At 45.1% G+C, this 18,688-nt stretch overlaps 1 protein-coding gene across 1 annotated transcript in view; it reads left to right on the forward strand.

The window, feature by feature from the left end:
• Nucleotides 1-18,688, forward strand: part of LDLRAD3 (low density lipoprotein receptor class A domain containing 3) — a 197,467-nt gene that overhangs the window by 56,667 nt on the left and 122,112 nt on the right. Inside the window, 1 exon segment of the mRNA XM_017881627.1 lies at nucleotides 10,423-10,557. Coding sequence (XP_017737116.1) covers nucleotides 10,423-10,557 — 135 coding nt within the window.

The raw sequence follows: 18,688 nt of genomic DNA on the forward strand, positions 1-18,688 counted from the left end.
AATTTGTAGAGATGGGGTTTTGCCATGTTGCCCAGGCTGGTCTTGAACTCCTGAGCTCAAGCCACCTGCTTGCCTTGGCCTCCCAAAGTGCTGGGATTACAGGTGTGAGCCACCGTACCCAGCCCCTCAAAACCAATAGTTTCTTTTAGAGCTTCACAATGCTGAGATTTTGCCCTTTGACTGTTTTCCTTTCTGCTTTTGCTGTTTGGCCTCTTTCTTCCGCTGTCCTCACACATTCTGGGCTGGAGGTGAAACCCTGGGTTGGCTGGCAGCACGGCTCTCACCCCAGTCCTCTTTCAGTAAGGATGAGGACTCCAGCCAAGAACTGAAATGGCAGGGTGTCTGGGGACCACGATAGAAAATTGAGTCAAGCTGATGATCTTCTGCTACAGCTTCTAGTGTAGTTGTGCCCAGAAAAACCACTGTGTCCTGGACTGTATCTCTCCACTGATGACAAATTTTTGCCTGAATTCTGAGCACCACTGAATCATTTAGCTACTATGTCTGTGTTTTTGTGCACAGAGCTCCACACTGCTGGCATATTTCTGTAGCTCTATTCATGTCAATCCAGATGAGAGTCCCCGTTTCCTCTTCACCCCTCAGCCAATTCATCAGTTGTAGCCTCAGCAAGCTGTGTCTTTTATTGGGTAGACTAGCCGAGCTAAAAGTGTCAACAGGAGAATTTTTCCTCCCAGTACTCCAAAGCTACATCATCAAGGTCTCCTTGAAGACTCTTATATGACTGGTTTCCTTTGGAAATCTTTCTGGTTTGCCAAGGCTGGGCTGGGTCATCCTCCGGTGTGTTCTCAGACTGTACGGGACCTTCTTCAAACAAATGTCACCTCATCAGAGAGGCCTTCCATAACCACCCTATGAAAAATGACCCCTCTCCTCCCTAGTCTCCCACTCTGTTTCTTTCCCCTGCTTCATCCTTCTCCACACTTACTGTCTTCCCTATTACACTGTGACAGCCATGAGATGGTATTATAGTGTGGCTCACAGCTATATTCCCAGTGCCACATATATTGTCAGGCTCAGCCTTAGCAGGCAACAAACATTGTACTGAATAAATGGTACTTCTCATGCTTTCTTGTAACGGCGTATTGACTTGCCTGTATAGTATACAAACTTTCAGGGCACATGAACTGCTTGGCTGACAGTTACTGAGCACTTACCTTGTATATGGCCTGTTTCTACATGCTTTACGTGGATGATCTCATTTTAGGTAGCTAGTATTATTACCTCCTTTTCATAGATAAGGGAACAGAGACATAGAAAGGATAAGTAACTTGCCCATACTCACACACTTAGTAAGTGGCATAGTTGAGGTATCAACCTAGGCAGTATAAATACAGAGCCTGAACTTTTAACTGTTATATGAATGTTATATGAACTGTTATATGAATGTTATATGAATGTTCCCAATACATTTTTTTTTTTTTTAATGGAGTCTTGCTTTGTCGCCAGGTTGGAGTGCAGTGGCACGATCTCGGCTCACTGCAACCTCCACCTCCTGGATTCAAGCAATTTTCTTGTCTCAGACTCCTGAGTAGCTGGGATCATAGGTACGTGCCACCACGCCCAGCAAATTTTTGCCCAATACATATTCTTTAGAGACAGGGTTTTGCTCTACTGCCCAGGCTAGAATGCAGTGGTACAATCATAGCTCACTGTACCTCAAACACCTGGGTTCAATTGATACTCCCATCTCAGCCTCTTAAGTAGATAGAAATACAGGTGCATGCCACCTTGCCTGGCTAATCTTTAAACTTTTTTTTTCTTTTTTTAAGAGAAGGGGTCTTGCTGTGCTGCCTTGAATGGTCTCGAACGCCTGGCCCCAAGCTGTCCTCTCACTTCAGCAACCTGAAGTGCTGGGACTACAGGCTTGAGCCATCATGCCTGGCTAATAATTATTATAATAAACATTTATTGAGCACCTACTGTGGCCCGCATGCTATTTTCCATGCTTTGCTCATTTAATTTTTATAAAAGTTGATGACAGGACATTATTTTTTTCCTCACTTTACAGATGAGGATGTTGAGGCTTGGAGAAGTTGAATAATTTTTCCAACATCATATAGCTGGTGAAGTGGCAGGCTGAAATTTGAGCCCAGGTGGACTTCACACCTTCACTTCTAACCACTACAGCAAAATGTGTGCTTGGAATTGTCAGCTGGGGCAGATCATAAAAAGTTGAGATTATAAAAGGTTATATATTACACTCAGTGAGAAGCAGTTGATACTGAGCTGATGCAGGATGAGGTGAGGAAGAAGGTCACATGACTGGAGACTGGGGAAGTGGGACATGGTGGCACTCTCATAGCAGTAAGACCACAGGAAGAGGGAGAGGTTAGGAGCAGAGGGGAGAATGTCAGTTTCAGATATGCAGAGTTTGAGGTGAGAGGGTATTCAGGCAGAGGAACCCATGAGGCAGCAGGAGAAAGATGTTTGTTTCTGGGGGAAGGTTTAGGGAGCTATCCACAGAAAGGTGGTAATTGAAGTGGTGATACTGGACTTGTTCCCTGGAAAAGGCAGGGTTGGGTGTTGGACAGGAGATAACCATGTCCAGGAAGCCTTTACTGATGAGGAAGAAACAGACTGCCATTAGCAGTGACTCTGAGTTCTGCCAGTGGCCCCTTGCACTGACTCTAGAGGGGTTTTGAAAATTAAAATCCTCTGAGTCCTTAGAGCCTGAGGAAAAGGGAAGCAAGACTGAAATATTTTTGCCTCTTGCCTGCTTGCCCAGAGTGGCGGCCCTTTCCTTTCCTGCAGACACAGAAGAAGTTCCATGTGCAAAATGCGGCTGCACATAGGCCATGTTCTGTCTTGGAGGGGGCAAGGCTGCTGAGGCTGGGGGACCTGGTAGCCTTGGGGCTGGGAGAGGCCCACCAGGACCTGTTGAGCAGACTTTGGAAGGAGGAACTCACAGGTGTCCATAGGCAAGCCGAGGTCAAGGCAGCAAGCATTTTCCAAGTCACCAAGGGTGCAGGACTTGTTGCCGGGATGGTTTGCAGGGACACTGCTTCAGTGGGCTCTGGTTTCCTGGAGCCAGGCACCCTCTGTCCTGGAGAAGAGAAAGCCTGGGTGCAGCTCCCTCTCCCTCAATTGCCTGGTTTCCAGGGAAATTGGGGCTGGTAATACAAGGACCGTGTGGAGGCTGTGAGGTTGGGAAGTGAGTGGTGACCACCGCAGGCTGGAGGAGCCGATGGGAATGGTGGGGGTTAATGACAAGGAGTTTCTCATTTATGTGTTTTGTCAAGACCCTTTGAGGTAGGAGAGGAGCCGACTTCACAGACTTTAAATGAGTTAAAGAGTACATTTCCTAAGTCCTACTGTAGACAGATTGCTTCATTTCCTGTCTTGAAGCCAGTCAGTTGCTTTTGGGAGACCACAGTGGTCCCTCGGTCCTATCTTTTAGATGTGGTTGAAGTAAACCCTGCCAGTTTAATTAACCACTAAGCGGTTCCCTTCACTCCTGCCTCGCTCCCCTCCCTCTGCCAGAGAGAGAGAAGTTCTTTTTCCTGAGTATTGTGGCTTGGGAAATAGAGCTTTAGAACCCTGTGGTTTTTTTGGGTAATAATAACCAAGGAGCTTTTGAGCCTATGATTCAGTTTTTGAAGTTGACTCTGCAGACAATTTTCTCCACCCCTAGTGAAATAAATATTGTAAAATACAATGTTCCTCTCCCCAGTTAACTGAGTAACATAATACATTTCTCAGTGACTGGTAAGCCGCAACAAGGACAAAGAAAACAAACATTTGGAGCACATTAAATATGGCTAAAAGATACTGAAACATAACATCTCAGAGGATGAAATGTTTCCTGGTCCATTTATGATCTGTTCATTGAGCATTTACCATTTCCAGGGTCCTAGACCAGGCCCCATGGGACCACAGAAACCCCTAAGACTTGTCCACCATAGTCCCAAATACAATCATTCTGAAATCTGGCTGAGCCAAGTAAATAGCTGCAGAGGCTTTGGAAGAAATGTAGTGAAATCTGAGCTGTCTGGGGTCTTTGGAGAGATCTGCCACTCTGGTTAAGTAAGTCTGCTTAATAACTGAATATTTATGCCTTTCAACACCATCAACAGGAATCTCTCTGAGATGTATCGAATCTTGGCTTCGTCAAAATGTACCTTTTTTGGTAGTAGCACAGGGTCATTCTTAGGAACATTAATTTTTAGACCAAGCTATAATACAGGGCTGCCTTTGGCTCCTTTTTACAACTTTCTAGTCTCTTTTGAACTATCCTAGGCTGTTGTGCTTTTGGAATTCTTTTTAAACTACCTTTATTTTTATTTTTTGAATGTATGCATATATATGGAGTACAGGAGAAATTTTGCTACATACACATAACGCATGATGTGATCAAGTCAGAGTATTTAGGTGTCCATTACTCAAGTGCAGTACACTTTTGTTAAGTATATTCACCCGACTCTGGTTTCCTTGTATCTCACTGTATGTTTGTATCCTTTAACCCACTTCTCTTCATCTCTTTATCTTCCTCCCTTCCCCCTACTCACCCTTCCCAGTCTCTGTTATCTATTTTTCCACTCTACTGCCATGTGATTAAATTTTAGCTTTTGGAATTCTTGAGGTTGCTTTTTAGAGCTTTTCTGTCCCCTTCTCTGGTTGTCAGTTTTTATTTCTTGCTGCCAGTTTGTCTACAAGGCAGCAAGTGACATCCCCTCTCACTTTTTATTTGCTTTGTCTTTGGGAGCTGGTATGCAGAACTTGTTGGAATTTACATAAATGGAGAAGGCATAGTAGACCCTGAGAGAGGTAATGGCCTGAGGCCTTTTCCTTGAACATTGCGATGTATATTTTGATCGTTGGGAGGTGTTTTTCTCTAGCTTGCTGCTGGGTTTGGGCTGTGTTCCTCTACCATCCTCTACTTCTGTTTTTCTGCCCTGCAAAGGATGGGGGAGATTACACTGTGTATTATGAGGAGTCATTGACAAGGAGGAATGCTAGGTGTGGTTGTATACAAGGATATAGCTATGTCTCTTGAGCAACTATGCCCCTGAGTGTGAAAGATACTAAATATTAAGAGGTGTTTGTGGACCAGGGAGAACTTTATGATGGGAGAGTAAAAGGGAAGGAAAGTGAATGCTCACTGAAACATTTCTGCTAGACTAGACGTTCAAAAATGTTTAGTGAGGTTTCTCAAACATACTGAAAAGGAAAAGTAAAGTAAAATGAACACCTGCATTCCCAACATCCAGTTTCAAAAATGTATCACCATGTTGCTGTATTTGCTTCAGAGTTTTAAAATAATAAAATATTACCAAATATAATTAGAAATATCCAGCCATATCCCTTTGGGATCTTCTCTTCTCTGCAGAGGCATCCATTGCCCTGGACTTGGGGTTGTTTATTCCCATTCAAGTTTTTTTTTTTTTTCTTTCCGTATGTGTATTTTTTAATCCTGCTATGATAAGTAGCATTCTCTTGCGTGGGTAACTTCGTATGAATGTTATATAGTACAGGACATAACCTACTACTGACACAGGATTTTTGTGGGCCATTTTGCCAGTTGGGTACCTCCACAGGCAGTGACGCTCCCCGCCCCGCCTGGGCCTTACTCCACCCCAGGTTTGCTGCTGGAGGCACCCTGCCCATTCAGCCCGCCCGTGTTATAGGTTGTACCCATGTTCAGTAGTTCCTGAGCTCTTGTCCCATGTCCAAGAAGAATGAGGATATGCTGAGAATTCAAAGGGTGAGTAGGGATGGAGAAAAATTTTATTGAGTGATAGAACAGCTCTTAGTTGAGAGGGAATGCAGGGGTGGTTTTCTCTCCCAGTGTGTCTGGGTCCAGGGCTTTTTATGGACTCAGAATGGGGAGTCCATGCTGATTGGTTTGTGACTATGCAAAAAAGGTTAAAGTGAAGACACCACTCAAAGGTGGGCATGACAGTGTAGAAAACCAATTAGGAAAGGGTAGGTATATGTAAAATAAGTGATGGTGGGGATCCATCAGAGGAAAGTGTACCAAACAGGAAGGCAGTTTCTCAATCTGGTCCATGGATTTGACTTGTAGCTTGGCTTTCAGGCTTTAAACTGTCTTTGGCTTAGAGGTGGGGTTTCACTGGGGACCCACCCCTTTCTGCCCAGGCATTTGTCTGCTTCCTGGTACCATCACTGCTTGCTTTTCTCCCTCACCATTGTATTTGTAGGATTTATCCATCTTGACACCAGTTCATTCATTTTTCACTACAATACAGCATCAGTTGACACACTATGGCCCTATTTTGCCTAACACCAGCTTTTGTACATAAAGTTGTATTGGAATATAGTATGCCCTTCATTTACAAATTGCCTATGGCTGCTTTGCAACACAATGGCCAAGTTGAGTCATTACAACAGAGACGAAAGACCAAACAGCTACCAAAACCTACAATATTTACTATCTGGCCCTTGATAGGAGCAGTTAGCCAGTCCTAGCATTGTAACAGTATAACACATTGTATCTGTTCTCTTGTAAGTAAACATTTGAGCCACTTCCTTTCCTTTCCTTTCCTTTCCTTCCCTTTTCCTTTCCTTCCCTTCCCTCCCCTCCCCTCCCCTCCCCTCCCCTCCCCTCCCCTCCCCTCTTTTCTTTTCTTTCGACAGGGTCTCACTCTGTCACCCAGACTGGAGTGCAGTGGCACAGACTCAGCTCACTTCAACCTCTGCCTCTCAGGCTCAAGCGATACTCCTGTCTCAGCCTCCCAAGTAGCTGGGATTACAGGTGTGCGCCACTACCACCTAGCTAATTTTTGTATTTTTAGTAGAGGCAGGGTTTCACCGTGTTGGCCACACTGGTTTTGACCTCCTGATCTCAAATGATCTACCCACCTCAGCCTCTCAAAGTACTGGGATTATAGGCGTGAGCCACCGTGTCTGGCCCATTGAGTCCTTTCTGATTTTCTAATTTTACAAATAATGATTTCAGTAAACATTTTTGTTTCTTCAAGAGTCTTGCAGTGGCTCACACCTATAATCATAACACTTTGGGAGACTGAGGTGGGAGGATTGCTTGAGGCCAGGAGATTTGAGAGCAACCTGAACTACATAGCAAGAACCCTGTCTCTACAAAACATTAAATAATTAGCCAGGCATGGTGGTATATGCCTGTAGTTCTGGCTACTCAGGAGGCTGAGGTGGGAGGATCGCTTGAGCTCAGAAGTAAGGCTACAGTGAGGTGTGATTACACCACTGCACTGCAGTCAGTGACTGAGACCCTCTTTCTTAAAAAGGAAGAAAACGGAGTCTCTCTAGAGCAGAGTATATAGCTGCAAGTGAAATTACTGGGCCATGCTATGTGCACCATAGGCTTTACTATTACTGAATGGGCCTCCCAGGTGGACGTACCAGTTTACACCCCCGCTTGTAGTTTATGAGACCTGCTCTCCCTCCACATTCTTGCCAATGACCTGGCACTTTAAGACCTTGAGTGTGGGAAGTCTCAGGCAGAGTGGCACATCATCACCAGCGACAGTATACATTATTTCACGTTCTTACTGACCATTTGCTGTTCCTCCTATGTCGGTTGCCTGATGACATCCTTGGCCCTTTTTTTCTATTGAGTTGTCTTTTCCTTTTTGATTTTTGAGAGTTCTTTACATATTCTGGCTACTACTATTTTGGGTTATATTCATTAAAACCAATCTGTGACTTGGTTTTTAAACATACATACACCTACCTATAATAGTCTTGTAATACGTATGTAGACATATACACGTATGTGACTTTTTTCCTTGGAAACTGAGAGGTTGAAAGGGTCTGAGACTGGAGGAAAAGTAAGTAGATGACATTGGTTTCAGCAAGGATGACTCTGCACAGCTTTCCCCGTCAGGAGGTTTACATAAGCTTGTGAACACCGCATCTTGGAGCACTTAGAATGCTTTTCCCAGGCTGTCTGAGTGAGCTGATGGTTACTGATGTTTTGGTTGCATAGATGTGACCCACAAGGTCCTAGAGAAGCTGAAGGTCACCATGGTGGGATGTTGATGGACACAAGGGTTTGGAGAGCTGCCTTGGACAAAAACCAAACGTGATTTGTGGTTTCGGATTTCTCCATCTTGGTTTTGGCTGAAGTCAGACCTTGGTTTTGGCTTGATCCAGTTGAGCCATTCTCTGGCCCACAGTGATGTCAATAATTAAAACTTCAATCTTCAGGCCAGACCACTTTTGTTTGACTTTACATCATTGGTCCATCATCCTCAACACTGAAAGCACTGGCTTCCTCCATTTCCCCCACCTCTTCTGACCTTTCGGATCAAACTTTTGGAATTGAATAGTTAAGAAAGTCTTCAGTTCCTCAGATTTAGATAGTGCTGTGAAGTTAACCAAGTCCTTGCAGCTATGATCTCTGTGTGTTCACAATAGCTCAGTGAAGTGTAGGGAGAAGACAGATCACAACTGCCATCTTGCTGTTGAGGACCGCAGAGAGACACTGGAGCTGGTGTGGCTCTGATCCTGTAGCAACGTAGCAATCTTCTGTGCTGGGCCTGGCATCCATTCTGGTGCTGTACCCACCACATGCAATGCGGGTGCTGACTCAGTTCATTCCCCGAGGTCCAGGATGACCCCTCTTCATCATTACAGATGTTGCTCCTCGTGGGAGGACCACACTCTGCAGGACCGAGATTTACATAATGAGGGGAATGAGTATAACATTCCCTGAGCCTGTGCTACATGTCAGACTGTGCACTGTACATTTTCCCACGGATATCATTTGATGCTCAGATTAATGCTGTAAGTAGCAGGATCAGCTTCTTGGTCTGTGGCTGGCGTAGCCATACAGAGCCAGTGCTTAGCTGAGAACGGGACCATGCTTGGTTTTATGTTCTGCTCTTGCCATCTTGAGTTTTTAAAATAATTTTTGACAGCAGATCCCACATTTTCAGTAGGCACTGGACCTCACAAATCATGTAGAGGGTCCTGTCCACAGATAAAGCAGCTGAGACTCAGAGAAGTGAAGTCATTTGCTCAAGATTAATAAGTGGCAGAGCTGGGATTGGAGTCATTTCTACTTGGCTGATTCAGTTATTGAAAACAGAGCCCTGGAATGAACCTTGTTTGAATCATACTGCAAGTAAATTGTACTATAGAACTACTGGTTTTCTGTGGAGATTTGCTGTTGTGTTGTTCAATAGTTTTGTGCTGACCTTGTACTGGCCAATTGTCACACTTCTTAAGGGGAGGGCGCAGATCTGTCATTTCTTTTGAGGTCTCAGAAAGTGCCCAGAATAGGAGCCTCATGGAGGAGCTGCTCAGAAAGTGGTCACTGACCAACTAGGTTCATGGGCTTTTTTGTTTGCAAAGAAGAAATTGAGGCTACTCAGTTTACCTTAGTGAGTCACAAAGAAAAAGTGAGGAATTAAAAGGCTGCTATGTCGTTAGAGAACTGGAAGCATCCTACACAGCTGTGGGATCAGATCATGTTATTACTTCCGCAGTGGCAGAGGTGTGTCAATCCCTGCCTCAGCTACTCCTTCTGTCCTGGCTTTGCTCCATGTGTCTCTTATGCTACCAGCCATTCACTCTTGCCTCCTCCAGGATATGTGCATAAGGTTCAGGTTTTGCCCAGACCCCTCAGTGTCTGTTGACCAGCCTTCAAGTTGACCATTTCAGGTGAGGCATTGAGAGCGTGGGGGTGGAGAGTGGCAAAATAGATAACAGAGACCAGAGACTTGGAAGGGTGAATGGGGGGAAGGGAGGACGACAAAGAGATGAAGAGAAGTGGGTTAAAGGATACAAACATACAGTGAGATAAAAAGAAACCAGAGTAGGGTGAATATACTTAACAAAAAAGTACTGCACTTGGGTAATGGACACCTGAATACCCTGACTTGATCACATCATGCCTTATGTATATGTAACAAAATTGATCACATCATGCCTTATGTATATGTAACAAAATTTGCATAATTAAAAAAACAAAAATAGAAAAAAAATTTAAAAGAATTCCAAAAGCACAACAGCCTAGGACAGTTTAAAAAGAGACTAGAAAGTTCTAAAAAGGAGCCAAAGGCAACCCTGTATTATAGCCTAGTCTAAAAATTAATGTTCCTAAGAATGACCCTGTGCTGTCACCAAAAAAGGTAAATGTTGACGAACCCAAGATTCAGTACATCTCAGAGAGATTCCTGTTGCTGGTGTTGAAAGGCACAAATATTCAGTTATTAAGCAGACTGACTTAACCAGAGTGGCAGAGCTCTCCAAAGACCCCCCAAGAAGTTTTAGAATGAGGCAGAGTAAGTCTTGTGTCCAGGTTTGGCTGGCCAGTCTTCCAGGATGGGCTTTGAGTGTGCCATCTTAGAAGATAAGCTTACTGTTTCCTAAGCAGGACACACCCCAGGCTGGAAGAAGTTCCACGGTCCCCAAGGGGACTTGCTGGCCTCCCTGGTAATGTGCTATGTTTTCCCTCCGCAGCAGCAAACCCTCTGCTTTGCTCCACCGCCCGCTACCACTGCAAGAACGGCCTCTGTATTGACAAGAGCTTCATCTGCGATGGACAGAATAACTGTCAAGACAATAGTGATGAGGAAAGCTGTGAAAGTTCTCAAGGTAGGAACCTCTCAAGCTTTAAAAAGATAATTGCGACACCGAACTGCAGTGACGGAACACACTAACACACTGAAAGGCAGAAAGCCACGTCCGTCCCCACTCCCAAACACAATAGCTATGTTTTTGCACTCGGCCTTGCTTGCGGTCCTTGTACAGGTAGGTACCCGTGTTTACATGGCTTTAACTACAACACACCTACCATTTTGTATTTTGTATTGTTCCTGAATTAAATATCATCTATACATTTCTCTTCGAAACTGTAATATGCCCCAACTGTATTACATACCGTCATGTTGCCCTGCTGTGGTTTTCTGAGGCACTGCCTTGTTGGGGCAATCCAGGTTGTTTCTTTCCCTTGAATGACTTCTTTGGGATAAACTCCGCAGAATGGGATGTCTGCACAGGTGTGCGTTACACCTCAGCGTGCAGCTGTTTGTTTGTTTGTTTGTTTTTTAGTTTACATTGCTGACATCATTGTCTCTGCCTGTCGGTTTTACAGTTTTACTGGACTGTCACAGACATTCACAGGCATCACAACTGTGCCCTATTTTTTTTTTTTCCATTTTTGCTAATTTGGTAGTCATAGAATGACAGCCTCCCAAAATGCTTTTATTTGCATTTCTCTGATTGTGAGCAGAGTTCATGTCTTTCCCCCTCATGTTTGTTTACTGCTTCGTTTCCTTTTTTGTGAATTGCCTCCTTGTGTCTGGGCTCTTGATTTGGCACTGTTTCATGGAAGCTGAAGGATGCAGCTGGAGGACGAACTTTGTTAGGGAGTCTGAGGAGGACACAATGGGGTAAGGTCATGTCCTCCCTTGTTAAAACTGACTGGGTACATTTCTTTACTCGTGGACTCTTTTTTTTAGTATTTCTTCAGTGATTAGAAATACTAAGATTTAAAATGCACATCTGTTTTAAGGCATCCGAAAGAATATATATTTCTAATGTTATAAACTGATATCATCTGTATGTAATCTTTCCTTTTTTCACTTAGTATTATATTGCTGTGATTCACCTGTATTCTTGTTTGTTGTTGGAGATTGTTGGTCTTGACTGATGTTCAGTGTTCCACTGTATGATTGTACCATAGTTTATAGATCTAATAAAAGTGTAAAAAGAAAAGTAAGAGAAAGATGGTTAACTGCTTAGCTGATGAACTCATATATTGGGAGGTAGGATAGATGATGGATAAGTTCCATGTGGTTAGGTGTAGGTTATTTTCAAGGTCCTAGCTTTTATTTTGATTAGTGTTATTAAAAATGAATGACTGAACGAACAGATGGTCATGCCTAACCACTGGTGAGAGTGGGTCACAAACCAAAGATTATGGTCAATCCAAATCTATATGCCTGAGGTCCACAGGAAAGAAAAGACAGAATGTGTATTGGCAAAGACTTTGCCAAGATTTGTGCAGAGAACAGCTGTGGGAACCGAGTCTTGGAAAGAATTAGCTTCTTATTGTCTCTGCCTTGAAAATACCCTTCTGGGGTCTACCCTTCACAGGGGTTCTCAAAGTATAATCCTCAGTCCGGGAGCATCAGCATCACATGAGAACTCAGGAAATGCAGTTGTTCAGTTCCCATTCCAGATTTGCTAAATCAACTGGCGAGGGTGGGCCCAGCCATCTGTGTTTTACTTAACAAGCCCTCAAGGTGATTCTAATGCACACTGAAAGCTGAGCTCCACCATTCTCCACTCACCTTAGAGAGGTTTATAATCCTGCCATTTGCCTAGAAATTTCCAAACTTCTGACTGAACGCAACGTATTGGTGGCCTGTATACCAGATCAAATTTTTATAAAACCAAACATGCCAATGTCTTGCCAGTGATGGACACCAAATAGGGAACAAGAATACAAAATCAAGTAAGTATTAGCCTAGATAGGAAGGATTGGAGAACATTTTCTATGGAGATTATTTCTTACACAATTTCCTTTTTTGGTTGAGGGCAGGATGGAGGCTTGCTCTGTTGCCCAGGCTGTAGTGCAGTGGTGTGATCTCAGCTCACTGCAACCTCTGCCTCCCGGGTTCAAGCGATTCTCCTGCCTCAGCCTCCTGAGTAGCTGGGACTACAGGCATGCACCACCACGCCCAGCTAATTTTTGTATTTTTAAGAGATGGGGTTTCACCATGTTGGCCAGGATGGTCTTGATCTCTTGACCTTGTCGTCTGCCCACCTTGGCCTCCCAAAATGCTGGGATTACAGGCGTGAGCCACTACGCCCAGCCTATACAGTTTCTTAAGTGTATATGTATTCTGGACTCACTCATGGCGCCCTAAGATGTTCAGTGAAAAGGCTCCCAAGTCTAAGATGTGGAGGTTAGGCCTGTCAGTGGTTTGGGCAACACCTTCTTCTGTGCCCTTCCCAGTGTTTTACTGAAGTGGATTTTTGCTTGCCCTTAAGAAGAATGGTGGGTCTCTCTATAGGCTCTTTAAAGCTCCTAGTTTTTAAAGTTCTACTTTTCTCTCTCTCCATATTCCACGTCTCATAAATATGAGGTTTATGGAGAAAGTTAGTGGTGGACAGATACACATGAAGCCCAACTCTTGACAGATACCTTCCTTCGAATCGCAGCTTTGTGCCTTCCTTAGCCAGAGGGCATCTCCTTAGAAAATAAGCTACATGTGGCTGGGCGCGGTGGCTCAAGCCTGTAATCCCAGCACTTTGGGAGGCCGAGATGGGCGGATCACGAGGTCAGGAGATCGAGACCATCCTGGCTAATACGGTGAAACCCCGTCTCTACTAAAAAATACAAAAAAAACTAGCCGGGCGAGGTGGCGGGCGCCTGTAGTCCCAGCTACTCGGGAGGCTGAGGCAGGAGAATGGTGGGAACCCGGGAGGCGGAGCTTGCAGTGAGCTGAGATCCGGCCACTGCACTCCAGCCTGGGCGACAGAGCGAGATTCCGTCTCAAAAAAACAAAAAAAGAAAGAAAATAAGCTACATGTGCATATGCTCCCAGAAAATAAGGCCCACCAAGTGATTGGTGACACCTGTCACTTTCATGGTATAACAGCCACCCCACAGGGCGGCCACTTGTGGAAGGCATTGCTGTGAGCTACCCAAGCAGAGTAACAAGAAAAGGACGTGTACCCATGTTGCCTCTCAAATCCCGCCGAACCTATGTCATGGCATTGTGCTCAGTACATAGTGGATTTGCTAAGTGCTCAAGACTAGAAAAGACTTCTTAGGGTGTTGTTATTAATGCTGTGTTTTAATTTGCACCCTGTGTGATATTGCACCGTGTAGGTTTTTAAGTTACATGAGTTCAGATATCCACGGTCTATTAAAATAATAACAACAAGTATTATTATTGTTGTTTAAATGGAGTAGAAAGTTCCATCATTTCCTCAGTGGGAATCTGCCCTGCAGTGAGTGTGAGATGGGAGACAGATCTGGAGTTCCCTTAGCTGTCTGCAGTTCTGGAGCCTCGTCCCTCATAGGGTGTACATATCTCCTTGCCCTGAGTGAGACTCTGGTATTGAGAGTGTGTTTTCTTGTATCATGTAATCTCCATGTCCAAACCGACTAACTCATTTTGGTGCTTGATCAAAGGAACCTCAGTGCATCAGTGCTGTGGGAAAACTGACCCACACTGAGCTCCATGCAGTATTTTCCTGAAGAATCTCAGAGATATTTTGACTAGACAAAATATTGCCCTATGCCACATAGGATTTGACCCACTGTCATCTTATTTTTTTTTATTTTTTATTTTTTGAGACGAAGTCTCGCTCTGTTGCCCAGGCTGGAGTGTAGTGGCACAATCTCAGCTCACTGCAAGCTCCGCCTCCTGGGTTCACGCCATTCTCCTGCCTCAGCCTCCTGACCAGCTGGGACTACAGGTGCCCACCACCACACCCGGCTAATTTTTTGTATTTTTAGTAGAGACAGGGTTTCACCGTGTTAGCCAGGATGGTCTCGATCTCCTGACCTCGTGATCTACCTGCCTCGGCCTCCTAAAGTGCTGGGATTACAGGTGTGAGCCACTGCGCCCGGCCAACCCACTGTCATCTTAACAATACCTTTTGATGTACCGAGTACTCTGCTAAGCACCTCTGTATGTGAACTCACTTAGTCAAACTTTGTTTTCTCTCCTCCTGCTGGGTGTGTCGCCCTTAAAAATAGATCTTTGCTCTCAGTTATGTGGGAAAAAATGACATTTTATCATATTTATCTTGATGGAGTAGAGCAAACTGGCTCCAAGACCAGAAAGAGAGTGCTTGAAATAATTTTCTTCCAATTTGACTAGGGTATGAAATAGTGGTTTCTCCACTTTAGCGACACCAGTTTATGGGAGCCCCTCCTCCTTTCTCTTCTTATCTGGGATTTAGTTCCCCTCCTTATCCTTGGCTTGAAAACTAACAGTACGGTCTGTAAGGAAATGGGCACAAGAATGGGGTCCTGAAAGTGCAGTCATTATTCTGTCTTTGTATTCTATGTGAGATGTATTAGAGACCAAAGAAGGTTGTGGTGGAACTGAATTTGAATTGGGGCTCATTGATTGGAAACATAACCTGTTTACAAGATAATTCTAAAAGTAAGAGCTGTGGAGCAGGCTTTCGATGGTTTTTCTGTTGCTTGGGACCTCTCCATGAGAGGGACAGATCTGAGAGTTAGCAGGTCCTGCCATGCACATGTTGGGGGTGGCCGGCACTCAGATGGCCTTACAAATGTTGACTGAATGTGGTGGGCAGCCTCTGATGATCCCCACATCCTGGTATTCATGCCCTGGTATAATCTCATCCCTTCAAATGTGATCTAGATCTTACATCCCATTCTTTTGGTGTGTGTCAAAATTTGTCTACCATAAAATTTATCATTTTAACTGTTTTTAAGTATACAGTTCAGTACTGTTAAGTATGTTCACACTGTTGTGCAACCAATCTCCGGAACATTTTCATTTTGCAAACCTGAAAATAATTCCCTGCTCTCCTTCCCCCCAGGCCCCGGGCAGTCATCATTCTACTTCTATCTTCATTAATTTGGTAACTCTAGGTACCTCATATAGTGGAATCATACAATATTTAATCATTCTTAAGTGTGTATGTATCCTGGACTCACTTACTCATGGTGCCCTAAGACGTGGCAAGGAACTGAAGGACAGCTCCAACCAAAGCCAGCAGGGAACTGAGACCTGCCAATAGCCACATGAGTGAGGTTAGAAGTGGGTCCTCCCCTAGTCAAATGAAGACATCTGCAGCCCTGGCTGACACTCCGACTGTAGCCTTGTAAGACACCCTGAGCCAGGTGTGGCCACTCCTAGGTTTCTGACCCATAGAAACTGTGAGATCATAAATGTTTGTTTGTTCAAACTTCTAAGTTTTGGGGGTCATTTTTTTCGGCCACATTAGATAACTGACATACTGAATACTTCTCAGGTGGGCCCCAGTTCTCACTGCTCTAACCACCAAGAGCTTGTGGTGACTCAGGTCACAGTGATCACTGAAACCTTTGGAAGATCATGCAGGGATTTATAAGAATAGCAAATATTGGCCAGGCACCGTGGCTCACGCCTGTAATCCCAACACTTTGGGAGGCCAAGGCGGGTGGATCACGAGGTCAGGAGATCGAGACCATCCTGGCTAACATGGTGAAACCCTGTCTCTCCTAAAAAAATACAAAAGAATTAGCCAGGCGTGGTGGCGGGCACCTGTAGTCCCAGCTACTCAGGAGGCTGAGGCCGGAGAATGGTGTGAACCCGGGAGGCGGAGCTTGCAGTGAGCTGAGATGGCACCACTGCACTCCAGCCTGGGTAACAGAGCGAGACTGTCTCAAAAAAGGAAAAAAAAAAAAAAAAAATAGCAAACATTTGGAGTACTAACTGCATGTCAGGCACCATTCTAACCATTATTGTATTTTCCTATACAGTTCTCACAGATTCCCTCTGAGAGTGGGTGCTCTTATCAGCCCCATTTTCTAGATGAAGAAACTGAGGAACACATAGTTTGTTCCTGGTCAAGTCTGCATAGGGAGCAGGTGGTGGAGCCAGGATGGGAACTTGGGTCATCATACTAATGGACAGACTCATGTTTTTCATCACCCCTTGAGACTGCTGGCTGGTAACACTGAGCTGGGCCCAGGGCTTGCAGGTGGTCAGTCCAACTCTTGGCCTGTGAGTTTATGGGGGAGGTAAGTTTGAAGACTAGCACGTTTTCCCTCTCTTTGTACTCCAAAAGTTTTCCTTTCCAGGAAAAAGAATAATGTGCCTGTCCACCTTCCCTCCTTCTGAGGAATGCCGGGAAGTTAAGCCCTTCTCAAGAAGCCACCAATGCCAGGAGAGTTAATTAAGTGTTTTGGCAGTTTCTTTATCTTGCTTGCTGTATCCTAGTGATAAGGCTTGAGGAGAATTTGAAAAGCTGGCTGTGAGATTTGGCACCTCACTGGAAGCTAACATTGACAGCTTTGTCCTGTTCCTTCTGCAAAAGTGTGTGTGTGTGTGTGTGTGTGTGTGTGTGTGTGTGTGTGAGAGAGAGAGAGAGAGAGAGACAAGGTGGGGGTGTGGTGGTGAGAATGTATGCATTCTTCAAGTTGGCATTTTTGTCTGTGGGGAGGTAATAGGTAGGTGAGGGGTTGCCTCCCCTGTGCCAGGCCCCTGGCTGCATGCAGGGGTATAGAAGTGGTCTTGACCCCTTGTTGAATTGTCCTCCTCCCCCACTGAAATTCTTGTGTTGATGTCCTAAACCCCAGTGCCTCAGAGTATGACCTTATTTGGAGATAGGGTCATTGCCGATGTTACTCGTGAAGATGAGGTCATACTGGAGTTGTGTGGGGCTCTAATCTGATACGACCGGTGTTCTTATAAAAAGGGAAGTTCAGACACCGACATCACACAGAGAGAACACCGTGTGAAGGTGAAGGCAGAAATTGGGATGACGCATTTACAGCCAAAGATCAGCAGAGATCACCAGCAAACACCAGAAGCCAGGAGAGGCTCGGAACAGATTCTCTCTCGCAGCCCTCAGAAGGAGCCAACCCTGCCGACACTTGGATCTTGGACTTCTGGCCTCTGAGGAGGCAATACATTTCTATTGTTTAAGCTGCCTAGTCTGTGATACTTTGTTGCAGCAGCCATAGCCAACTAATACAGTCCCCGAGAAGTCACACTTAAGCAAGGGACAGACATTCACTAAGTGCCAGAGCAAAAATATAGCCAAGAGGACGTGAAACTGCGGGAGAGTAATCAGAGTACAAGAGTGAAGGGAAGTGAGGTTCCAAGGAAGACGGGAAAGGCTGGATACAGTGTGGGAACTGTGACAGTTGCTGATAAAGAATCCCCTTGGCAGGGAGAGCTGCTGGTAAAGAATCGCCTTGGTAAGGAGAGCTGCTGGTAAAGAATCGCCTTGGTAGGGAGAACTCCTGGTCTGCCTATGGTGTGGGACTTGGTAGAGCCACGCTTGGTTAGGAGGACACCTCCCAGCCTGTATTTCAAGTTCATTTTCTGTACTTGGTGCACAGACCTCATTATCTCTCTCTACAGCAGCCCTGGACCTGGAGTCAATGGAGTCAGAACCCTTCCATGTTCCTTGAGAGCTATGGCCTAATCCATCAATATCTGTGTTCTGAGGACCTTGGACAGTTGTACTTTCCCCTTTGAGTTCTATGCCTAAGTTAGCGGTTACTGACCCTGATTGATTGCTGGATTCTGGGCTCACAGTGAATATATATGTATCTATGAGAAGAAAGAATTAGGGACAGTGACTGCTTCTTGCCTTACCCTCTCAAATAGATACCTCAAATAAAACCTCAGAGGTGGGGGACCCCAGGAGGAGGGTCCTTAGGGCTGGCAGGCAGAGGGGTCACCAAATGAGGCCAACACTGCTAACTCTGTGGCTTCTGTGTCCTGCATCTGTGATGACCAGGGGCATATTGCATATGGTTCATCAAGGGAACTGTCCTTTAGCTACTGCTGAAATTTGGAGTTTGGTGTCCCTTCACACGCTCCACCTCCCCCGAACCCACCACCACCATATGGGGTCTGTGATAGACTGCATTTTTACTTTCAGTTCTTCACTCCTCCCCTCTGCTGGTATGACCTGGCAGAATGGCCAGAGGAACTGTCCCTGCCCCATGGATGTGGGGCTTGCTTTGGCCCGTGGAATGTTGGCTGTCAGCATGAGACCAGCATGGCCTCTT

The sequence above is a fragment of the Rhinopithecus bieti genome, unplaced genomic scaffold (assembly GCF_001698545.2).
Source record: "Rhinopithecus bieti isolate Rb0 unplaced genomic scaffold, ASM169854v2 scaffold_12859, whole genome shotgun sequence".
NCBI classification, from domain to species: domain Eukaryota; kingdom Metazoa; phylum Chordata; class Mammalia; order Primates; family Cercopithecidae; genus Rhinopithecus; species Rhinopithecus bieti.